Source organism: Nilaparvata lugens, chromosome 2, assembly GCF_014356525.2.
Source record: "Nilaparvata lugens isolate BPH chromosome 2, ASM1435652v1, whole genome shotgun sequence".
Lineage (NCBI taxonomy): Eukaryota > Metazoa > Arthropoda > Insecta > Hemiptera > Delphacidae > Nilaparvata > Nilaparvata lugens.
In genome coordinates, this window is record NC_052505.1 from 61102888 (window position 1) to 61129726 (window position 26839).

At 33.9% G+C, this 26839-nt stretch overlaps 1 protein-coding gene across 8 annotated transcripts in view; it reads right to left on the bottom strand.

The window, feature by feature from the left end:
• Positions 1–26839, bottom strand: part of LOC111043948 (fukutin-related protein) — a 248882-nt gene that overhangs the window by 194309 nt on the left and 27734 nt on the right. For 7 of the 8 annotated variants that reach the window (XM_039422344.1, XM_039422340.1, XM_039422342.1 and 4 more), the window contains exon 3: positions 22429–22734. In XM_039422344.1, the coding sequence (XP_039278278.1) occupies positions 22429–22734 (306 nt within the window). Of the gene's footprint in view, positions 1–18833; positions 22735–26839 lie in introns of those variants that run through there. The other variant, XM_022328990.2, reaches the window with a different exon arrangement.

The window sequence follows — 26839 nt, forward strand, 5'->3', positions numbered from 1 at the left end:
GGTGAGTGCCAAAATTATTTTATGATCAAATAGATTGATTGACCACATAAATTGACCGAGGCCCTAAATTTATTGTAGAGTGAGTTAGCAAATTCTTGTCTAAATACCAATCATGAATCATTGCCATAAAGTCCAAATTTGTGAAATATTATTTGAAATAAAATTGTTTTATGCTGTAATTTTGAAACAAGAAGTAATTTAATAAATAACCGTATTGATCACAGTAAAGATTATGATTGAATGTAACAGAATTTCAAAGATGACCGATTATTTTATGTTTGAAAACAACTAATAAAATAATGTCAGTAGAATTTCTACAAAATCTTTTATTTTAAGTTCCTGGCTCGCGATAAGTTACTTAGTTCCTAAAACAGGTGTTGTTAATAGTGAAGATCTTGGCACTTGCATGAACGAATCCATCCAAAGCTCCCAACCGTGGATTCAAATATTTTAAACAGTTGAGTGGAGATTTTTAAAGCAATTATTATATATTTTTTCTTTGTTACAAAATGGGGTGCTAACAAATTCCCCCCTCCCACCGTTACAAAATAATTATGTCAAGTGTGGGGTAGTGTTATTAATATCTCCACCCGTTACAATGATGTCAGGTTTAAAGTTATTGGTTATAGATACCTCCGCTCATTACAATTATTTATGATTTAATCAATTATGCTATTTGTTAGTTCTTCAAAAAATTCGTGATATTAGGGTAACAGAATTAACAATATAAGCTGAGGCTAATATGAAACGTTTGCGCAGATACTTATCTGATAACAATCTGTTGTTTCCACACAATTTCTGTATGATGTGTTAGATATTGTGGAAGATTATGAATTCGTATTGGCCAGGACCAGTACAATTATACAGGACCAGGAGATAAATGAAGTGATCATTCACTTCACTCATTCATAAAACTTTCTCAAAATCAACGTGATCAAGAACATTGGGAATTTGGTAAACAAGTTCAGTTATAGCCCCAAACGCATGCTACAAATAAAGGCTTTATAAATTGATCTAAAATACACTCATAATTAACGTTTTTTCGTACTTTGTAGCATTTTTTCAAGAACTACTGCTATTGCGTGAACTTTCTCAAAATCATAAAACAAGTTACTTTATTGCAAGCATCATTATGATGAACAGAAATTTAATGCATACTATTGATTAATTTTTTAGATACATGGAGAATTTTTGGATTGGCACTATTGGAGTGAATCGGATGAGTGTGGCTGATAAGCAGCACCATGCAAACAATGACCTGGAGGGGTTCTACTACAGATTGTTGGAGTTGGTGGGGGCCCATCCAGGAGTCTGGAAGTTCCATGGTAAATATTATTATTCTATGATACCGTTACCATAATATATGATACAGTTAATTGATTCCAACATTGACAGTATGCTCTCACAAATATTATTCATAATTTAATCTATTATGCTAGTTCTTCAAAAAAATCCTGATATTAGGGTAACAGAATTTGCAATATAAGTTAATATGATACATTTGCGCAGATACTTATTTGATACCGATGTAATATTGGGCAAAAATTCAGCTTCTCACTAACTACTTCTGATAAAAAACTTTTTCTACTGTTCTAAGAATCAAAATTAAAAAATGACATGTTGGAAAAGCTCTATTGAGGTATAAGTTGATAAAAATTGTTCATTTTCCAGACAAACATAGAGACATTGTGATGTCACAATGGCTTGACTACAGCCGAATGGTGTATGGTGTCAGACGTGTCTGGCCCTTGAGAAGGGTATATGTCTGTCAAAACTTGGCGATATTTGAGGCGACTCTGAGACTGAGGCTCAACCAGTACAAAGTGGCAGAGATTTTGAGCCGTACTTCGAATAAGACACGTGGACTGACTGTCCGACTGCATGGAGGAGCAGCTCACGCGGGCCAGCCGGCCATGGAGCCCATTTTGTGGACAATTTCAATCTTGAATTTGGTAGGCCTCAAATAGGCACCTGCTGTGTTTGTGAAGAACTAAATTTGAAAATCTAAAACCCCTCATCAATGTGAAAGTGCAAAGCGTTGTGCTACAACTGAACTGGAAGCACATAAGCGACGTAGCATAAAATTTTATAATGCCATGAAAGACTCAGTAGATAAAGATGTTGAAACTCTGTCAATTTCTTTTGATTACATGCAGAATGTTTAATTACCAAGAATTCCTGTCCAGGAAATATTTTACTTATGGCAGTTGTCAGTGAATGTATTCTGCATACATGATTTGAAGAAAAATCAAGCAATCTTTTATGTGTATCATGAGGGACAGGCACGTAAAGACCCCAATGAGTTTTGCTCTTTATTGTTTGAGTATTTTTAAGCCAAGTACCTCCTAATATAATGTACCTCCTAGTTCATTTGCACTCTGATAATTGCGGAGGTCAAAATAAGAAGCATCCTTTAACAAAAATGCTATTAGCATTAAAAGACTGCTATTAGCATTAAAAGTGGCCATTATTTCCTACCATGTGACCGCGATTTTGGTCTTGTAAAAAATTACTAAATAAATATTTATCATGTCTACTCATTACATGAGATAACTGAAATTATCATGTAAAGTGGTACAAAACAAAATTTCACTGTGAAGGAAATTACAAGTAATGAAATTCTTGATTTTAAGGCTTGGTGGCCTAGGTTTTATAAGAAAAATACTTTGTCAGTAGAAACAAGAATTAAAAATGTTCCACGGAATCAAAAAGCCCAATTTTCTGTTGCAAATTTCCATTCTTATGAATATAGCAAAGAGATACATAAATAGCGAATCTAATACTTTTAGACTGGGATTAACAGGATCTGAGTGTAGTGAAATTGCTCCTAACATCGCCTATCCTACAGGGAAAGTTGCTTTGAAAACAGCTAATTTTAATGATTTGAAAAAGATTATGAATTATATTGAACACACTCACAAAGAACTTATAACAGTTTGTCTGGGCGCCTAGATGTCTTCTGGTTTTCTTGCACTAAATTCCGGAAAGCTTATATGATCATCTTGTATAAGCATGATCTGATCAATTGAATAGTTGATGTGTCAGTGTGAATTCTGCATATGGTTTGGGACATCGTTCAGTTAAAAATGTTATTTATTCTATTGATAAAATTTTTGTTCATTATTTGTTATTATATTCATTAATTTTTATAAGTTTTAGAACTTTGAATTCTCAATTTGTTTTAATTTTAATTTTTTCATAAGTATTTGAAATCTTTGTATTTTTCATTTTTGAATTAGGTGGTATTTTTGTTGTTTGTATTAGTTATTATTGCATAAGTTCATATTTTTTTATCATTATTATCCTTTTTTCATTTGTATCTGTACAATTTTTATTGTCAAGGAGACATATTTAGGGAAACCCGTTGTCTCCATTGTGAATAATAAATAATGAGCTTGTAATACCGGTATGTTGATTAGTTACAAATTGTGAACAGTTTACAGCAATTTTGTGTACTAGGTTTATAACCTCAAAATTGTTAACCTCATATTAATATAAAAAGAACGCTTTGTGGGTGACTTTGGACAGCATCCAAAGTCACCTTCATTTTGATATAGGTACTGCTTTAGGTCAATACCATTGACACATTTTCCTTTTTAGTTATTATTGGTAATTGTGCATATTAAGGCAGTATGCACACCAAAGAATTACATTTCATGAAACTGGTTTCAAGAAACCGATTTCATGAAACTGGTTTCAAGAAATCAGTTTCATTTTAAAATGCACACAGAAGAAACGGATGAAATCCATTTTTTGAGTTTTGTTGAAACCAGTTTCAAGAAATCAAAGAAAACTTCACTAAATTGTTGTACAGTATTATGTCCCCTATTTTTCAAGGCATTCCTCTTGCTCCATCCATTGGAATTATTCATTCAATATAAAAAATGGTAATTTTGCATGTTAACAATGTCAGAAAAGAATCAGCTGAATCAGATAGGTATGATATGGTACCTATACCTATTGATCCTATCTTAGGCGGGATGCACACCAGAGAAACGCATTCCATGAAACAAGTTTCAGGTAACATGTTTCATGCATTCCGTTTCACTCGTGCATGCATACAAAAGAAACTGTTTCCCCGTCAGTTTCATGATGGATTCCGATGACAATGTGGTCGTTTTGTCATGGTGGCTGAGGAATAAAAAGAAAAAACGAAAATACTGGGTACACCCACTGATCAGGGATCGAGATCATAGTTCGTTCCCTTGTTGTTGCAAACTTGCTCATATGTGATCCTATCAAATTTAAGGATCTTTTCCGAATGTCTTATGGCATGTGCTAATGCAGATGGCTGTTTTACAACCATTGATGTGGGAGATTTAGGTCAAAACAGTGATGGGGGTGTATTTCGTTCATCACATTTAGGGTGCTGGTTGGCAAGAGGAGAACTAAATTTACCACAACCACAGCCTCTACCATTTGATGCTAGTAATGTACCTTTTCCATTTTTCTTTGTTGGCGATGAAGCTTTTCCTCTTAAACCCTACCTAATGAGGCCATATAAGAGGGCTACTTTGACTGATGAAAAACGAATTTTCAATTATCGAATGACTTTGGGTTGCAAGACTGTACTGTAGAATGCACGTTTGGAATGCTTATGTCAAATTCCAAGTATTTGATGTGCCAATTGCTTGTTCAGAAAAAGTAGTCGAATCCATTATATCAAGTGCATGTGTGTTGCACAATTACATCCGAATATTAGAAGGTATTCCTTATACAGCTAAAAACAATTTTCCTAACGCTGAGTGTCATAATATGCCTATCGATGCAGGTACAAATTTCACATCAGCAAAGGCTGTAAGGAAATATCTTACCAAATACTTTTTGATTCCCGGCATCACAATCCCTTCACAATGGCAGATGGATCATGAAGATAGTGATTAGATTTACCTAGGTAGAAATGGTGGTGGGAGACAAAAGGTGGTTAGGACCTCAGTACAACTGTAGTTGCAATAATTACCATAAATGGGATTAACACTAGAGGTGTTCCTTTGAGAATGATGTTTGCAAATATATGTTGTGAGTGATTTATTCATCCAAATAGTGGTAGGGCTAGTGTATTTTCTATGAAAAGACTAAGTGGTTTGATCTAGTAAAAATATAAGGGATCAGCCCGAATATATTGTTCATTAAAGTGAATATAAATATAGAAATAAATAATACCATAATGTAAATTCTTTGTTTTTATTTTTGTTAATTCTCTATTTGATTTTCAAATCAAATAGGTCTATTGCATAAAAATTACATGTTACAAATAATGTATTTAAATAACAGGAATTTCAATTTTATGTATATAGTTGCAATTGTAATAAAATAACGAGATGGTGTTATTCAGTATTCTATTGGTACTTATTTTATGAGATATAAAGTTTGACGTTGTGGGATCGAATGCTAAGAATAGTTTTTTGTCATTTTCATTTTATATTAATTTTTTACCTTAAAACTGAATTGTGTGTGCTGTTGATTTACTGGTTCCGATTAACTATTTTAAATAGTCACAAAGTCAAAAATTTTGAAGAGTCATAAAGGCACAGGCGTTTTTCTACAGCTTCGGCCAACTTTACTTGGAATGAAATTCCTGCCATAATGTTCTGTAAAACTATTTTAAATTACAATCACAAAGTAAGCTAATTAAAATTACTTATAATTTAATTAGTTATATTATAATTTAATTAAATTGAATTACAAATTTCAAATTAAGCTATCACACAAATTACAAATAGCTATCACACAAATTTCTACAAATCACACAATTTCTCAATGTGAAACGTTAAACTACAGCCAGAGGAGACCGATTATTTGAGTTTCAGAAAATCTGGTTTCACGCAATCAAAGAAACTGGAGTTTCATGAAATGCAGTGTACACAATCCTGTGTAATCTTATCAGTCGATTGAAAGCAACTTTCGTTTCATGTTTCCTGAAACTTGTTTCACGAAACACGTTTCTCCCATGTGCATCCTGCCTTATTGGTTGATAGCTCATTTTACTCAGCTCTTAAGGCATTATTTATAAATAGCATTTGTTTTACTTTTTCAGTTTCAATGAAGTATGGGGAAATACAAGAAGAAGATTGGTGGTCGTGCCTATGTTGGGTATTCTGAAGAACAACTAAGAAGAGCTGTAGAAGAAAGGAAAAATGGAAGTCTTTGCATTATGTTGGTAAAAAATATGGGATAGCAAAATCTACTATTGACAACAAGGTAAAAGGTAGTCACTCATCAAATTTTGGAGGTCAAACTATTCTTATTGAGGAAGAAGAAGACCATTTAACTATGAACATTATACTGACTGGTAAATGGGGTTTCCCTCTTAGTCTTTTTTATGTGAGAGTGCTTGTGAAGGCCTATCTAGACAAAAGTGGCCGCAGAATTAAAATGTTCAAGAACAATTTAACTGGACGTGAGTGGGGGTTGGGCTTTTTAAAGAGACATAAGCATATCCTTTCCCAGAGAAAGTGCCAAAATGTGGAAAGGTGCAGATTTGCCCCAAGTCATCAAACTATAAAAGAATATTTCAATGAGCTAGGAGAATCTCTGGAAGGTGTTGAGCCATGAGCAATAGTTAACTATGATGAGAGTAACTTGAAGGACGACCCCAGTGTAAAAAAATGATAAGTCGACGAGGAGTTGAACATCCAACACGTATCATTGATACATCAAATCAGTCATTTTCAGTCATGTTTGCTGGGGTGCAGATGGTGAATGGCTGCCTCCATATATAGTTTATAAGGCAGAACATTTACACCAGTCTTGGACATCAAATGGACCAAAAGGTGCCAGATATAACCGTTCCAAAAATGGATGGTTCACCACTGATGTTTTCAAAGATTGGTTTTACACTTTGGCTTTGCCATATTTTAGAAAGTTTCCAAAAGACCAGCCAACGGTTTTGCTAGGTGACAACGTATCTACTCATATATCTTCCAGTGTTATTGATTCATGTGTACCATTTATATTCCATACTATATTCCATATTTTACATCATAAATGAATTGTAACTTGAATTTTTACTTTCCTTGCCCTATATTACCATAGGTAAGGAAGGTATTTCTTTCCAAAAAAAATTTAGGTAGGCTACCCCAATTTCTAAATTTCTGTACGTTTCAAGGTCCCCTGAGCCCAAAAAAGTGGTTTTTGGGTATTGGTCTGTATAAGTGTGTGTGCGTGTGCGTGTGTGTGTGTGTGTGTGTGTGTGCGTGTGCGCGTGTGTGTGTGTGTGTGTGTGTGTGTGTGTGTGTGTGTGTGTGTGTCTGTGTACACGATATATCATCTCCCATTTAACGGAAAGACTTGAAATTTGGAACTTAAGGTCCTTCCCCTATAAGGATCCGACACGAACAATTTCGATCAATTCAATTCAAGATGGCAGCTAAAATGGCGAAAATGTTGTCAAAAACAGGGTTTTTCGCGATTTTCTCGAAAACGGCTCCAACGATTTTGATCAAATTTATACCTAAAATAGTCATTGATAAGCTCTATCAACTGCCACAAGTCTCATATATGTAAAAATTCCAGGACCTCCGCCCCATCTATGCAAAGTTTGATTTTAGATTTCCAATTATCAGGCTTCAGATACAATTTTAACAAAAAAAATCCAAGTGGAAAAGATTGAGCATGAAAATCTCTACAATTAATGTTTAGTGACATTTTCACCTAAGCTCGAAATTCGAGAAAATTTTATTATTTCAATTGCAACTGTCGATTCTATTAAATCATGCACTATGAAGAGATAGCAGACTTCTTGTGTCTCCAGCGTTATTGTCCTGTCACCAGCTGGCTTAGATCTATGAATAGTAGGCTTGAGATACGCGTGAACACTAGCGTCAGGTGATGAATTTTCATAACGGCAAGGAAAGGGAGACAGTTATGCAAAAAGGAACCAACCCACAAAATCTTGATTTTTGAGTTAATGGGTGGAAATTGCCCAGAAAATGTGAAATTAAGTTTTGCAAAATAGAACCAATCCAATATCACTCATTTAAATGCTTTTCAAGACCTGTGAACCAACCCACATTTTGATTTTTTTGTATTTGAATTCAACAAAAAAGACCCATGAAGCTTGGTTCCTTTTTGTACGTTCCTATATCAAAGCTCAATAACAGATCCAGGAGGCTTGGTTCTTTTTTGCGGAATCACTTCTGTCGGAATCACGTCTTGAGTCGTCACTCGTCACTTCTGAGTTTTGAGGTTAGAATCACGATTGTAAAGAAACTTGGAGACACAGTAGGCCTATTTCATGCTACTGATAGGCTTGATTGGATACCGAAATGTATTTTAGTGAATTAAAAGATGATTGCAGAGGTCTTAGAATACTACAACTAGCTAAAGAAGCAGAAAAAGAAGATGTATATGGTAAGTTGGATTCTGATTTTTATAACAAGAACTAGCATGCCTTGAAAGTTAGGTCATTTCATTTTTACATGTTCACCTATAAATATACAGTATACATACATAGGCTTATGGTGGTACTATTTTTGTTCTATGTATCTGTATCAATATTTTATTCAAATTCACTGTTGTTATTTTGAAGCTTACTACAATATTTGACATTATTTATTTCCACTTCCACATTACCTAGCCTAACAAATCATAGGAAGGTTCATTCTATTTCAGATTAAATTATCATAAATTTCTATCAGCTCTACAGAAATATAAGAGCAATAATAAGGGCCTGATATTGAAATAATTCAAAACCTAATACAGGTGCAGTAGGTGACTTACTGTATTCTTGAGACTAGAACTGTTTGAGTATGGTATGTGATAAAGTAATAAATGGTAGCCTACTTTCGTATATTATACAGAACCAACTAATTTTATAAGTTTCATTACCTATTACAAGAGATCCGAGATATTACATTCTTGGATAAAACAGACTTCAATCAACCTACTATTATGCAAATTACATTATAAGTTACTAGTAGTTCAGAGAACAGGAGACCTTGCTCAACATGAACTTCCTGAACATGACCTCTAATGAATTCTACTGAAGTTGAAATTTCATAAACAGTCTTAATATATTATAATGTTAAATATAACAATATACAGTTATATGGTATTGATTGTGTTTTAAGAATAATTGAATTGTATTGTATATGTTTTTTCACAGATAGTAACAATGCTTCACCAGTGCTGGAAGAATTAAAACCAGTGGCACAGATTTCGTCATGCTCAGAAGATGTATTATTTGCTCCTTGCACTGATGATGTTGGAATTATTTACTCTGATTTGGACCCTGTTAATGTACGAACCTGCTATGACAACTCATCTGATTTTATTGAGGTACCATCAACTTCATAGATGTAGTTAATTATTACTGCTTTATATAGTGACATGTACTAGAATATTATGTACTATTATCCATGTATAGTGATGATAGTTATATTATTGTTATAGTTTTGTTGATTTATAGGAGAGTAAAATTTTAAAGGAATATTAAGGTGTGTCCAGACTTGGCGTGCAACACACCACAAGCGACGAACGCGCCAATGACCTTTGATATAGAACGATGTTCGTCACGAGCAGCGCGCGCGCATCTCACGAGCCTCAAACAAACTTGAAACTCATTGTCTCGAGAGGCACGCACGCGGCGCAGCGCAAGAGTCTGGACGCACCTTTAGAATATCATTCAAGTAATTTGGTATAAGAGTAGGCTACTGAGTACTAAAGTGCATTTCACGGCTGAAGACCTTTGGAATTAGTTTACTTTCTCTAGCATATTGAAATATGTTCACAAAAATTATTGCTACTGGCTGTGATTGGAAATCACAAGTTGCATGACTGTGGGCTGAATTCTTGATGCAAGGTTGGTGGTGCATGCAACGACACAGTAGGCCGAAAAACCAGCCCAGTTTTGACATGGTCCCGTTTGGATACCCAGCCAAGTTCACTTTTCTTTTTTAATTGATTCACCTATGCACACAAGATTTCCACCTCATGCATTCCATCTGAAAAGTATTCTGAGTTGGAACTTTATCAACATTATTTCATTCATTAATCAATACTTTCACTCCCATAATATTTAAATTATGGCTATAATTTTTTCCAAGGATTTGAGTGTGTATAAACTTGAAATTTTCAAATGTGAATGATACTCTTCAGTTTATGTTATGACATGTAAACTAAATATGTTGTATTTTTATGTTTCAGGGAACTCCCTGCACTGATGATGTTGGAATTCTTTACTCTGATTTGGACCCTATTAATAAACCAGCCTGCTATGACAACTCATCTGATTTTATTGAGGTACCATCAACTTCATATATGTAGTTAATTATTACTGCTTTATATAGTGACACGAATACTAGAATATTATATTATACTATTATTACCCATATATTTTTAAAACAGAATAAATCTTGTTACCCTTTAAAACTTTTTAAACATTATCATAGCTGAAACATGTCTGTCAAATTTTATTAAATGTTTTTAAAAGTTTTAAAGGGTAACAAGTTTTATTCTGTTTTAAAAATATATTGAGTGTTAGCCCTATTAACGAATTTTAATTATTATTACCCATGTATAGTGATGATAGTTATATTATTGTTACAGTTTTATTGATTTATAAGAGAGTAATATTTTAAAGGAATATCAGAATATCATTCAAGTAATTTGGTATAACAGTACTGAGTACTATAGTGCATTTTATGGCTTAAGACTTTTGGAGTTAGTTTACTTTCTCTAGCATACTGAAATAGGTACCTAATATGTTCACAAAAGTTATTGCTACTGGCTGATCTTTCCAAATTTGAATGATAATCTTCAGTATAATATGTTATGACATGTAGACTAAGTTTAGTATGTTGTATTCTTTATGTTTCAGGGAACTCCTCAAAAGAATGGGAGTTGTATATTTTCACAAATCAGAAGATCTTTGGTGCCTGATGAAGAACAACATGAAGAAACAATAAATGCTGATGAAGAACGACATGAAGAAACAATGAATGCTGATGAAGAACGACATGAAGAAACAATGAATGCTGATGAAGAACGACATGAAGAAACAATGAATGCTGATGAAGAACAACATGAAGAAACAATGATTGCTGATGAAGAACAACATGAAGAAACAATGAATGCTGATGAAGAACGACATGAAGAAATAATGAATGCTGATGAAGAACGATATGAAGAAACAATGAATGCTGATGAAGACCGATATGAAGAAACAATGAATGCTGATGAAGAACGACATGAAGAAACAATGAATGCTGATGAAGAACAACATGAAGAAACAATGAATGCTGATGAAGAACAACATGAAGAAACAATGAATGCTGATGAAGAACGACATGAAGAAACAACGAATGCTGATGAAGAACAACAGGAAAAAATGTACTCCTGTAGGCCAAAAAAAGGGAGGAAGCGGAAATATGGGGGGCAGAGCAGAGAAGAGCGAGTAGCTAGCAAATATAGATATAAAGAACATATCAATTTTGTTGCAAATAAGGTAGCAGAAAAGAAATTCAAAAATTATGTCTGTCCCTGTCTGCGACAATGTTGGCGTGTTGTTCCACAAGAAATTAGATCCAAAGAGTTTGAAAAGTTTATAGAATTAGGAAACTACAATGCTCAAAATCTATATATAAGTAATAGTGTCAAGGAATTTCCAAAGAAGAGGAGCTACAAACCACAAGATACAATGACAGAAAGAAAGAGAGAGTTCAGTCGAATCTACCATATTGGTAATAATGAAGTATGCCATGATATGTTTGTCAATACATTTATAATATCAACAAAAAGAGTTAATACAGCACTGATTAAAATCAAATCGGATAAGATTACAGACAGTAGAGGAAAGCAAGCTGGTTGGAACAAGCTTTCTGATATACAAATTCAAGAAGTGAAAGACTCAATTGAAAAAATACCCAAATATAAGTCACATTATGCTCGTTCTGAAACAGAAACCGAATTTTTGCCACCAGATATGACAATAACAAAAATGTACGAATTGTATGTTAATGGAAGAGAAAAAAGTTTAGTTGTGAGTTTCAGTTCATACAAAAAAATATTCTATGACTGCTTCAATTTGAAATTCAAAACTCTAAAAAAAGATACTTGTAACAAGTGTGATCTATTGCAAGCAAAACTCAAGAGTACTAAGAATCCAGATGAACTTAGATTATTGAAAGAAGAACATGATGAGCACATCGAATTGTGGAGAAAGGTGCAAGGGAAAATGAAAGATGACATGAAGTCAGCCTCTTCATCAGATTCATTAGAGTGCCTAACGTTCGATCTACAGAAAACACTCCCTCTTCCTAAAATACCAACAAATATTGTTTTTTATAAAAGGCAGTTGTGGGTCTATAACTGCGGTATTCACTCTGGGAGTGAGGAGAGAGGCTACTGCTACCCATGGGTGGAAGGTGTTGCAGGCCGGGGAGCACAGGAGGTTGGCTCTTGCCTTTTGAGACATATTTTAAATAAGACTCCTCCAGGAATAGAGGAATTGATTCTTTGGAGTGATTCGTGTGGCGGCCAAAACCGTAATATCAAATTGATTTTAATGTTGAAAGTCGCCTTATCAGAGCACCCTACCCTTAAAAAAATAACACAAAGGTATCTCATTCCAGGACATTCATTTCTACCAAACGACGATGACTTTGGCAAAATAGAAAGTAGATTGAAAAAACAACAATATATTTATATGCCAGATGATTATTATAAAATTATGGCAGACTGCCGGAAAAAAAACCCACTCACTGTCATTGAGATGGAAAACAAACACTTCTATGGAATTACAAATTTGGAAAACAGTATCACTGACAGAAAAAAAGGGAAAAGCAATGAAGTTGTAAGTTGGTTAAAATGCCGAGAATTAGTAATTTATAAAGATAATCCAACATCTATCTTCATGAGTCAAGAAATCGGTGGCTATCTTATAGAGGTTGACATCAATAAGAGGAAAAAAGGTAGACACTCCTCAATAACGTTCATGAAAAAAGACCTTGTGCCCCTATGGCCAAATGGAAAAGCGATCGCTGACCCTAAACTCAAAGATATTAAATCAATGTTCAATCTGATTCCTAAAAACGCTCAACAGTTCTACAAGAAATTATTTTCAAATGAAACGACAGAGGACGATTTAGATGGATTTGGAGGAGAAGCAGATTTTGATTGGATACTAATTTATAAATTAACTTTTTCAATTATGTCACTTGGAAAATTTTTCAATGTAAAATTTTACTGGGAAGGGGAGGAATTTGTAGTGTTAAATTAATTGTCATAAATAAATATAATGAAATGATCATAGTTTATAATAATTAAATATTATTATAATTGAATAGTATAAAATGAGATAGAGGAATGTTGGTACTATTGTTTAGGTTGTGAACGTGGAATGGAGACAGCTGTTTTTGGAGGGAAAATGAAGGTTCCTATTATAACTTTTCATGTTTTATTTTTCCATGAGACCTTGAAATTTTCTGAACACATTTGCAATTGAAACATTTTTTAATATCAACTTACTGATCATATTTTTGAGTTCAAATTTACTTAGGTATAATAACAATGAAGCTCGAAGAAACTACAACAAACACAGGAAATCCTACCGTACTCTATAAAGACTAAAAATTTAGAAAGGACAGATCCTCTTCCACAGGTCAATTGATTTGGCGATGTCTTGTAAAGACCTGTAATGTTGCTTTGCGTACTGATACATTGCTCTTTTTGGCGCCTGGCCAGAGTCCAAAACATAATCACCCACCTCGTGCAGCTAATACCTCTAATATGAAGAAGCTTGATGGCTCTCTTTCTCTGACTAATTCTTCATCCCCGGATTTGGAAAGTGATGCCCAGCCCGTTAGATTGTCCAACTCCATGATTGGTGAAGCTGATTTGTCTTCCACCAATTCATGCATCTTCAATGGAACAAATTCAAGTACTCCCCTAGTTTCACGTTCACCCTCTGATCCCAAAATTGACGCTATTGAAAGGGAAGATGAAATAATTGACTCATTGAGAAAAGAGAATTTAGAACTAAACAAGAAGATGAATACAATGAAGCAGCAATGGAATGACGCTATCAACCATTCTATGGACGTTGATAAAAAATTAATGGAGTGCAAAGCGATGGTTGAAAGGGTTCTTAATGAAAAATCAGAAATGAATAACGAAGTTGAAACCCTTAAATCGTTGATGTCAGATATTTTCAATAGAAATTACTCCTGTAGTACACCTCTAATTTTGAATGGTTCTACTGATATCTCTATTCCGTGCGAATTACAAAATAATGAATCTATCGTCTTATCACTGAAAAGAGAAATTTCGGATTTACATGAGAAAATGATTACTCTCAAGCAGCAGTGGAATGACGCGATAAATCATTCCATTGACATGGAGAAGAAATTAATGGAATGTAAAAATACAATGGATCATATGAAGGTGAGTATTGAAGTCCTAGAAATTGAAAATTCTTCTTTAAAATGTGAAAAAAATGCTTGGAAATTGAACTCCATGATGTTAAGAATTTTTATTCACCAGGTGATATAATATCTAATGGTCCCTCAGATTCCAAGGTCACTGCAACGAAGAATTCCTTCAATGTTTTAAGTAACGATACTTCAATAGAGCCGATTACTACTTGTAAATTGAATAAGGTTAGGGGTAATATGCCAGTTATGAACTCTCATCAACTTTGTAGGCCTGCAAATAAATTAAAAAAGAGGATATTGCTATTGACAGACAGTAACGGTAGAGGATTGTACAGACTTCTACAAGAGCAAGTAGGAGTAAGTTAAAAGTAATGTCACAGTAATATGTAAGCCAGGCGCCAAGCTGGCACAGGTTGTTGAAGATATTGAGAGTTTGACAAGTGACTTTGATACAGACGATTATGTAGTTGTAATGGGTGGGACAAATGATGTTTCCTTCCAAGCCCCATATAGATTGTCGATCGATAGAGCACTCAAGAAACTTCTCCCGGTTTCGTCCAGGACAAATCTTATTCTGTCATCAATTCCTCAACATTATCTTTATTCCTGCAAAGATGATATTCCTAGTGCAAATCATTTTATTACTCAATCGGTTGGAAATTTCTATAGAGATATAATAGAGCTTGCAAATTTTCATTACTTGGACTCAAACGATTTTCTCATGCGGTACGACTTCACAAGACATGGACTGCATTTGAATCAATCAGGTAAAGTAAAACTGGTAAATCGGCTTACTCGATTAATCTTCCTCAAAGATTTGCCTGTGTATCGTGGAGAAGTTCAAAATAAGAGTGACGATATTATTTTAAACTGATAACTGAGGACAAGGATGGATATCATGTTTCTAACTTAAATCGTGATAAACTTGAAACAAATCCGCTAATTACCTTCAACAAAACATTAAGACACTTACAGACAAATGTAGAAGTTCGTTTTCCCCATGAAAAATGTATGAAAAAACAAAGACAGATCAAAGTTATACATCTCAATGTAGGATCACTGGCTGATAAGGTGGGTCAGGTGGAAATATTTTTGGAAGATGAAGCTCCAGATTTTGTTCTTATAAGCGAGCATGAGCTGACTGATGGTAAGTTAAATTCAATTAAATTGCACAATTATTCCCTCTTGAATTATTTTGAAAGAAAAGATATGAGAAAGGGAGGGGTCGCTATTTATAAAAATGATTCAACTATGACTGGGAGTTTAAAGATTATGGAGATAGGTAAAAATTTTTCCGAGCAAAAGATTTTTGAGTGCTGTGACATACAGGTGGAATTGGATGATCAACGTATAATTATGTCATCAATATATAGGAGTCCTGATGCTAGTGTTGATATATTTGTTGAAAAGTTGAGTGCCTATCTCAAAGCATTAGAACCATTTTTGAACTCGCATGGAATAATAATAGGGGGAGATTTTAACATAAATATAATGAAAAAAGATAGAGCAGCAAATTGTTCTGATAACTTATTGGAGAGTTTTGGTCTGAACTTGAGGATTCTCTTGCCTACTAGAATTACTGAGCTGACGTCAACCTGCATTGACAACATTTGTACAAATTTTCCAGTCAATAAACATGAGGTGATTGAGTGTTATATATCTGATCATCATGCTGTTTCTATCACTTATAAACAGCCAACTGGGAGAATTGGTCGTTTTAAAAAATTCATTGCACGGAATTTGAATCGCCAGAACCTTCTAGAGTTGAAGAATAGATTGAAACTTGAGAATTGGGCTGATGTGTACAGTGAAAATGATATTCACAGGAAATATGATACCTTTGTCAAACTATTCTTGTATCACTTTGATATTTCGTGTCCTTTCAAAGAGAAAAAGATCTACCACAATAAGATAAAATGGATTGATGAGAAAATTACAAATCTTGAGATTAATATGGTAGACCCTTATGAGGAATGGAAAGTAGACAAAACAACTGAAAATAATATATACTACAAGCAAGCTAAAAGATTGTATAAAACAAATGTTGCACTTGCTAGAGCTTGTTGGTATAACAGAAGAATAAAAGAGGCCAGTAATAAATCTAAAGAGTCCTGGAAAGTAGTAAACGAATTTAGGGGAAAGGGTCAGAAAAAAGTTGATTTTGAGGAATGAGGACGAGACAGTTAAAAATCCTAAAAAGATAGCAGAGATTATGAATACACATTTTGTTAACTTTGCAGAATCAATTAGTGATAGAATAGAGGGTGGAAAGAGAGCGCAAAGTGTGAAAGAGCCTGAAGTACAAAGTAGAATACTGAATTTTGTTGAAATAGATGAATCCACCCTCGAACACATAATCTCTGAGTTTGCGCAAAAATCTTCATATGGTTTGGATGGAATTAGTATGAAGGTAGTAAAATTCTGTGTAGAAGAAATAGTCTCGCCTTTGTTACACTTGATAAATTCTTCAATAAAACAAGGAATTTGTCCTGATGGCTGTAAAACAGCAAGACTCAAACCTCTTTTTAAAAGTAGGGACAAAACTGATTTGAATAACTATCGGCCAATCTCTCTGCTTCCGGTTATTTCTAAGATATTGGAGAGAGTCATTTGTAATCAGCTTATAGATTACCTGGAGGATAACGACATTCTTTGTAATAAGCAATATGGTTTCCGCAGATCTAAGTCTACCAAATTGTTACTAATAGATTTCCTCGACTACTGTATTGATGCGATTGAGTCGGGAGAGGCGGTAATCACTTGTTTTGCCGACCTCTCCAAGGCTTTTGACTGTGTAAATGTAGATCTGTTAATGAATAAACTCAGACTTCATGGTTTTGGGGGCTCTGCATTGAAATGGATGGATTCGTATATGACAAACAGGTATCAAGTCACAGAGATTCAACATGAAACTAAAAATAAAATAAAATTCACACGATCGAAGCCTAAATTAATTGTTTCTGGGGTCCCTCAGGGTTCTATTCTGGGCCCCTTGTTGTTCTTGATCTATGTGAATGATGTTGCAGGGTCGGTTCCCATTGAGAATCTGTATGTTTTTGCAGATGATACGACTCTGGTGACAAGAAGCCAAGACTTGAGAAAATTGGAAATTGAGTCCTATGTTAAGATGAATAGTCTGTGCCAATATTTTGCAGATAATAAATTGATGTTGAATGCCTGGAAAACAAATTATATGTGTCTACAAACCCATCAGAGTAGGAGATTAAGACACAATGAAACACCTCAATTATTCATTGGAGAGTCGGAATTAGTAATCAAGAGCTCAACGGACTTCTTAGGGGTGAAACTGGAGGAAGGGCTGGGTTGGGGTTAACAATTGGATAAGATTGAAAGTAAAAAAGCGAGTGGAATTTTTGTCTTAAGGAATTTAAGTAAATTAAATAATAAGCCTCTATTGAAGTCGGTCTATCATTGCTTGGTGGAGTCACATATTACATATTCAGTGGCCCTATGGGGAGCTAGAGAGAGTAACCTTCAGAAAATTTTCATTTGTCAAAAGAAAGCATTGCGCACTATGTTGAGGTTGCATCCTCAAACACATTGTAGGGACTATTTTATTAAAATGGAGATTCTCAGTGTTCCATGTCTCTATATTTTGGAAATGTGTGTATATATTAGAAGTTGTTCACTACAGACTATTAATAAGACGCATGAATATAATACACGGCATAAGACATACACATGCTTCAGTTCTATTACTGTGTCCATCCCATACATTAAATAATGCACGTCAGCTGATTCAGAGTATGAATAATGTCTAAAGTTACCTGCCGTTTTTTAAAAAGTTAACACTCAACACAAAAAAGCAAAGTGAAATGGTTACAAATAACTGGTTAATAGATTAAACAAAAAACACAGTGCGGTTACATTAGGCCTAACTTACAGTTTGTTGTTTTGTTCAACAGTGAGCTAAAATATTTCTGAAAATAATTTTCAGCTGATATTTCTTTTGAATATTTTCTTATTTAAAACAGCAAACAGCTTTTTCTGTTTTGGAACAGCTGTTATTTGAATCCATGTTTTATTTGCAATCAGCTACAACCTATGAGCTATTAGTTCTCTCCTCATAAAACAGCAAATTTTTGTGGTGTAATGTACTACATAAGAATACATTTTATTCAATTATTATTTAAATTTGGTTTACACAGCTTACATCATTCTTTTGCTTACATCAAAGGAAGTTATTGGGCATCAAACGTAGAAGTCTGTGTTATTCTACGTAGATTTCTTGCATATTTCAACTTTTTTCTCAAAAACTACTCACACTACAGCTTCCAGACTAGTTTTATTCAATTTTTCAGATATTTTTCCATATAAATCCACCATACGTTTTTTAAAAACTAGTCCCCAAACAATTCAGCATCGGTGTATTTCACCAGAGGAAATGAATTCCGGGCGAAATCTTTCACCCTGTATAGCTCGCTAATGAAGCGTTTATGGATATATGTTTATAAGAACTTTTCTTCTTATTTTTACCTCTACTATCACGTATTGAATTATTTTACCATAATTATGAATCACCCTGTATATCTATCTATCTAGAGGGAGTTGGGAAGAAAAATGGCGGTAGGTTATCAGAATAATGTGCTTTGTATTGAAAGTTTGTATCAAATTGTCTGCTCTATTGCATAATAAATAAAAAATTAAGTAAATATCGTGCTTTAATTTGAATAATGTTACACTGCTTTGTCTAGAGTCAGGCTACAGTAACTATACAGTACTGTATAGTGTACTGTATACTGTACTGTATAAACTATACTATACAGTACTGTATATTATACTATACAGTATTTTATAACTATACAATCAAGTTACTACATAGCTACTGTAGTCAAACAAGGATGGCAAACCAATGTTAATCAGGAGATGTCTTCATATTAATTTCGCAATGTTGCAAAAGATAAGTAGTAGGTACTATTTGTAGTTTTCTAAAAAAACAGCCCCTATGCAGTGTATGGAGCGATGTGACTTCCCTCCACCTGGAGTGTTAAGCGTGGAGGCTGCCAATCCACTCCACTGGGGGTGTCCCCTGCCTAGCACAAAGCGCGAGTACAAGAGTAATAACCGAGCAGGTTTACAATGTATGACATTTAAAATACTTTTCGTATTTTTATTTGCTAATTTATCATTTAATTGTTTATTATATTATTCACTAGCAGGTAACCCGTGCTCCGCAAGGGTCTAGTTCAGAACTTGACCTACTGAAATTTCGAAAAATTTAACATAGGTCTATAACCATCCTCGTTAAATCAAGAATCAATATGCAAAATATCAAGTTATTCAGTCTAGTAATACAGACGTGATGATGCATTCGTGAATTCCCTATCCCGTACATGTATAAGCCAATGCTTTCATTTATTATACATTATTATGCATTCATTCATTTATTTGTATTAAATATTATTATATTTATGTAAACTTTATGATACTATCTCTAGTAGTAGTCTGGTGAGTGACCACAATGCCTGAAGTGGTGCGTCACAGTTGGATGATTTCGATTTCAATTAATAATTCATTCATATTATACTTTTGTGTGTGTTCAATTAAATTGTTGAAACATCTCATTCTATGGTGACAGTGAGCTTCATTAAATGTTTCTGTTCACCATCAGCCATCACAGAAATATGCATCAGCAATTTTTGAAAGATGGACATTTGGAGATCTTCTGTTGTTTCTTCCGAGGAGTCTACATTTTTGGACATAGCACCCTAGAGCTAGAGCAAAACTTAAATCTGAGAGAGTATGAGCAGCTCTGTGGTTCTATGATATGTTTTTTGGGACATGATGTTATTGTTTATTTAAAGGTGTGCTTAAAAATACAGTAAAAGTTGACACGAAACGGTCACACCTAGATTAACCTTTTAGTACTGAAAACTCTTATGGAAATGCACACTTGATAGAGACAATAATCTACATTAAGCTACACAATTTCAACAATTTATGGCACAAAATAATACTTCTTCGATTCAATATTAACGACTAGGAACACTACTTTTTACATCTTATTTTAGTCGAGTAAATCTCTACATACTGATATTCACAAGGTGTTGAACTTACTATGAGACAACAATTATTTAATAAATTTAGTCAATTATATCTAAATGTATTTCAAATATTACTTCATCTATAAAACCAATTGAAAGGTCATTGAAATACACAGTCCATTAAATCGTAAGAAAATAAGTCAGTCTTTCTGAATCTATCCAACTAGTGCTGAGTAAGGAATTCAATAAAAATTTGTGTAGATAAGAACAGATTTCTTCGAATTCGCTAAAATGACAAAGACTCGAGTCTGAGAAAACATTTCTCAGGTGCCTTTTGTTAGACAATTTATTCTAAATTTGTAAAGTCCACTTTACTGAAGTGGAATTGGGCATTTTATTCATTGTAGAGGACTTGACACCTATTAACTGTGGACCTATACAAACTAATATTAAATTATTAAAACATTTCATTTTGGTAGAAAATACTATCACATACTGAATACATTAACATTTTGATTAGGTTCGAGATCAATGAGATATTCAAGTAACAAAGTTATCCATCTTACCATTAATGCAACCAGCTTTTGTAGTCAACTGTTTACTCAGTGTAAACTGAGTAGCTCAAATTCAAGTTACTCAGAGCAACTTAGTTGAACTCATTAATAACTTGAAATCATTTTAAACAAGAGAGTGATAATTTATTGTTGTTTTGTGGTTCTAATTTTCAGTCAACCGTTAAAATGATATTGTGACGAAGCTTTTCTAAGGATTAATCACGCTATAATGTAGGCCTTGTTTTCATTTCAAATTTATAGCAGTTGAAATCAATCATGTTTATAAAATAGAAATTCTAATTGTATTTAATTTTCCGTTAAATCAAGTGATACTATCGATATCATAATATAATTATATAATTTCTTCATTCAATATTGGCCTCTCATTTTAAAATTTAATGAAGTAAACTTTAGTTATAGGCGAAGAGAAATATACAACTACTTACATAGTAGGAGCATTTGATTTACGCCTTTCAACTTCGAATCGAATTATTGAGATGAAATATGTTCTACATATTATACATCAACTAATAGTACCATGATAACTACTGGAATGGTTCAAATAGTTGATCTGTTTGCGCGTTACATCTAACTCCTCATTCAGAGATTTTATTAAGAATTGAGTTATTGAGAAGTCTTATGTTATGCCACAGGCAATATGAAATAACCTACTGGAATGATTGATTAATTAGCGCGGTTTCCTCATTGATTGTTTCTCAAAGTACAATTACTTTTTTGAATAGAAATGTGTTGGAGAAACGATAGCTGAGGCTGGCCACCAACGGTAGAACATGAATGATAAACATGTCGTCCTACATTGTTGTGTAATGACTCAATGAGTCATTAGTAAGTGTAAGACTCCGAGCAAAATTTTTTGAGGTTGGGTTTTCGTATTTCCGATTTTTTATTGTTTATTTTTTTCGCTGCTCTATTTGAGGTTGAATTAATTTTCAATCGTTATAACTTATAATTTTCCAATGCTTTATTTATAGTTATTGGTTGTTTATTCTGAACCAGTGCTTCTCTGTAAAAAATATAAATAAAATAAAAATTCTATGTTAGAAGCCTCTCGCTGATGACAAATCTTGCATGATTAACATGATGAGTTTGTGTGTGTGGCCATCATGCATGTCCTACTGTTACTGACCAGCCTTAGCTATTAGAAATATGAAAAACGTATTACAATAGTTGATCAATTTACGGCATTCATTTGACTGCTCATTGACAGTTTCTGAGGATTCGGATACTCGGGATTCTCAATGACACCTTCCCCAAATTTCAGTTCGAGAAAATCGTGTATGTTATTGGGAGCCGACACCGTTCTCCCAATAAACTCAATCGACGAAAACGGTTTGAGGAAATGTTCGGGAAACTCCCGGTCTTGAGGATGTGATTTGAACCAGGTGTTCTTCGTCATTGTACCGTTACGGGAATAGAAGGGGAATATATCGACGTGTAGCCGGTTGACGGAGCTGTACTGGACACGGAAAAACTCACCCTCGATGGCCTTCTCCCAGATGTAGCCATGTTGGTCGGCGACGGGCTTGGAGGTGGCTCGTTGCAGCCAACTGCAGCGGCCGATGTCGTCCTGGTAGATACCGATGTCGACGTCATAGTCCCAGGGGAGGATGTCGGAGGCACGCATCGCCCCCAGCAGGCTCCCCCCCTCCAGCCAGTAGCGCACCCCCGCCCCCTCCAGCTGCGACACAACGTGACGGGTCACTTTGCGCAGGCCCGCCAGGCAGCAAGGCGGCGTCCATTTGCCCTCGTATAGATACTGCGGCGTTTCGTCCAACACAGTGCCTTAAAAACAATACGTCATTTATTTGTTAATAGTTGAAACTAATAAACTAACAATACAACGATGGAAGATATTTATTACAAATTGCCGTTAACCAACTGCTGGAATATTTTTTTCTGTATAATGCTTTCAAACTAGCCGGTAGGCTCGCTTCGCTCGCCTTATCCGTCTAGACGATGGACCTCCGGCTGGACCATCCTGAAATAATATCAGCAGGCTCGCTTCGCTTGCATGAATTTTTCATTTGAGCTTTCTTCGCCCAAAAACCGCGGAGCTTGGGCGTTATTCTAAGACCCTACCAATACATTTTATACTTCAGCTGAGCCTGTGTTTGAACATTCTTAGTCCATTAGTACTTTAAAAAGCTGAAAAGACGTAGAAAAACGCTGATTTTGAGCGTATCTTTCGAATATATTTCAAATCCGTTCTTAGTGCGCCTCTAAATGGCCAACTGAACAAACCTACCAAATTTGAACGTTTTTGGTCCAGTAGACTTTTAATTCTGTTGACTATGAATAAGAGAGTCAGTGAGTGAATAAATCAGTGCCATTTCGATTTTGTATTTATAAAATAGTATTACAGTACCCTTTTTTGAAATTAATATAAAATAATAGATTAAAAACACAAATTAAAAACAACTAGTTTCGCTTTAATATATATTTATATAATAATATAGATATCCAATGCTCCATAAGCTACATAAATATTTCAGATCAATATTTGCATTAGCAGAAGTCCCTAGTTCTATTTATATAGCTTTCATTGGATTTTTGAAATAGTCATTATACAGTACTAACAATACAATCAATTGTATTTAAATACAATTAAGTACTTGTGACTGAATATACAGAGTGTTTATAATAATTGATTGTATTGTCTTGCAATATGGGATACTGGCCTGGGGGGGAGCGGCCGGCTGTCATATAAACAAATTTTTGTGGTGCATAAACACATAATAAGAACATCCCTGGGTAAACCTAGACGTTATCCAAGTAATTAACTTTTTAGAGAATTGGGAGTGCTCACTGTTAAGGAGTTGTATTGTAAAAGTTTGATCCAATATGTGAATAAATGTAATTTGCGGCTCAACATGAGAGACACACCATACAACCTAAGAACAATGACCATAAACCAGAGTAGGATGGATCGAAATGTATGCAGGCAGCAATTCAAATATAAAATTGATAAAGTTATGCTCCTGATTCCAGCGAGGATCGTAGAAATCAGCTGCAAAAAATATTATTTTACAGAACTAGATCCCTGGTTGAGGGAAAATGGTGATATACTGGAGACTTTATGATGACCTTAAATGATAGTTGTTTATCCCAAAACAGAAATAATAACACAAAAAAAAATAATACTGTAGTAATAAAAATAGTCAGAACAAATCGAAATAGTAATAATAAAACATAAAAAACTAATAGTAATAATCAAAACAGAAATGATCACACAAAATAAAACATAAATAACAGTAATAAAATTACTGTACCTGGAGCAATGTTTCAATAGGTTTCTTTTTTTTTATTCATATTTTGGCCGTGCTCCATTTTTTTGTCTAAATTATTGATACTATTGATTGAAGTATGCAATTCAAATATTGATTGTTAATTAATTAATATAACAATTGTAATTAAAGGAGTGTTTTTGATGTTGGAACTGTTGATATTATCAAGTGATTTTTTTATATTTAGAGGATGTCAATGTAATGTTGATTTTTTTGTTTCGTATTCAGTTTTTAACTTTCTGATTGAATGTTAGGCTAAGTAATTTTTCGAGAGGATTGTCCATGTGATACTGTTTCTTTTTGCTTCTTCTACTTTTGTTTTAGTTTTCATATTTCTAATCAAATTTCTAGTAAATATTGTATTTTAGTTTTATGAAATAGCACAACTCGCATCCGCGCTCAGATTCTTTCTTTGCGGATGCTAATTATTCCATAAAATTGTAATTTATATTTATGTCTGTAAAATGTATTTTGAATGGAAATACAATTTTATTTGATTTGATTATCCGTGGTTCAAATCATTATAGTTTCTATTTTATTGAATTTTTACAGTTCTGTCAGTGTTTAGACCTCAGTCTGATGCTTGGCAGGACCGCAGGATTCCCATGTAGGACACTTTTTAGTCTTTTAGAATAGGCTACTTACTGTGCCCAGTCTTTCCATCTAATACCTCTCAACTTAGAACTCTTCCCCACATACAGATTCGTCTATTAGAAAAAATTCACAATATTTTGTTCATTAGTATATTTTTTCATTGAATAAATAGATTTGATTTGACATCATCAAGATAATGAGTATCTTCTCATTGAAGAGAGAATCTCCAGAGAATCTCTTTCCAATTTTGGACATGAAACACTTTTAATAAGAAAACGCTCATCTTCTTTATCTACTCGTATAATATAAAATAAAATAATATATTATAATATAAAATTATACAGAAGCGAAATGGCACTCCACAAATATGCCCAAAATATGCGATTTTCCAGCGTTTTTTGCAATTTCTCAGCTTTTTCGAGAGCAAATAAATACATGTTTAAATTTAGTCGGTTTGTTTAAAGATGTTTAAATGTTTTAATTTAGTAAAGAAGTTCAGCTAGGTTGTAAAATTGTTGTGTTTGAGATAACGTCGAAGATACACCCAAAAATAGCGTTTTACCTGCGTTTACTAGCATTTTTGTGTGTTTTTCAGGAAATAATTTTTAAATTTGGCAAACCGCTTCTAAGCTGTTGTATTAAAAGAGCTTTGCAATAATGCCAAACATACGCCCTTTTCTCGGTTTTTTCAAGAACAGGTTGACAGAAAACTTTCAAATTTGAAAGTTGACAGGTTGACAGAGGTTAAGCTGGGGTCTAGAAATTTCATGATGAGAGAAATTCGTCAAAATACGTCCGAAATCGGCGGTTTTTTTTCTGAGTTTTTTTTCACAATATTTGATAGAGAATATTCAAATTTGGTACACAGGATTAGCTGCGGTGGACAAAAATGTTGAATTTAAAGGCTTCGTGAGTAGATACCTTGAAGACAACGCCAAACATATGCCTTTCTCTCAGATTTTTTGAGAACAGGTTGACAGAAGATCGAAGGACGTTCAAATGAGGTACAGAGGTTTTAAAAATTTAAAACCTAAAATAAATAGGGTACTAGGGTCTAAAAATTTTACGATGAGAGGACTTAATATTTCGGCAAAGATACACTCAAAATTGACGTTTTTTTAGCGTTTTTCTATATTTCTCAGTTTTTTCGATATCTTATAGACAGACATTGTTCAAATTTGGTACACTGGTTCAACTTATACTTTTTTGGGGTTAGGAGTACGTTTTTCCATGGTTTTCAGGAACAACTGAGCTTGAAAGTGTAAACTTGATACACAGGTTCATCTTAGGTGATGAATGAGGTGTTGAGTTAAAAACTGATACTGAGGGTTTCTTCTCTTCAGATTTATCATTTCATTTCATGAATTTTCAATGAGCGCTTCTACATTCCTCAAGTAATTTCACACTTGAGAGGATTGGATATGAATGTTTTGTGAGTTCTCTATATCATTCCTAATTTCAAAGAACTGAACTAAAATACAAATTTACTCTTTTAATACCTTAACAATAGAGAAAAGATAGCGTAAGTATCAGTATCAGTTGTATCGGTTGTCTCAGCCTTAACTAAGTCTCTTCTTCAGAAATAACTGAATTTATCCATTGTAATAAGAATAGTAATTTTGCAACCCTGCGCTAATAATCAAATCAACTGATGATTGAAGCGAGACTGAAAGTCTTTTTTGACTTTTTGAAGGTAGGAAGCAAACTAAAATTACTTGCGCATGATCCAGCCGGGGGTCCAGGCTACACAGATAAGGCGAGCGAAGTGAGCCTGCCGGCTAATTATGAATATATCCCATAGTTATATTTAGTACAAACTCAATTATATCTAAGAAAAAAACATTCTAATTAAAGAAATGAAGACGATACTGATTGCAATCTGGAAGAAATACTGCAATAATTCAAACTTTAGTTTGCTTACCAAAGCAAATCATTCAACTTTATAATTTAAATAACTATATATAGTCCAGTCACTATATACATTGGTGCTTGCAATTGATATTGTAGTT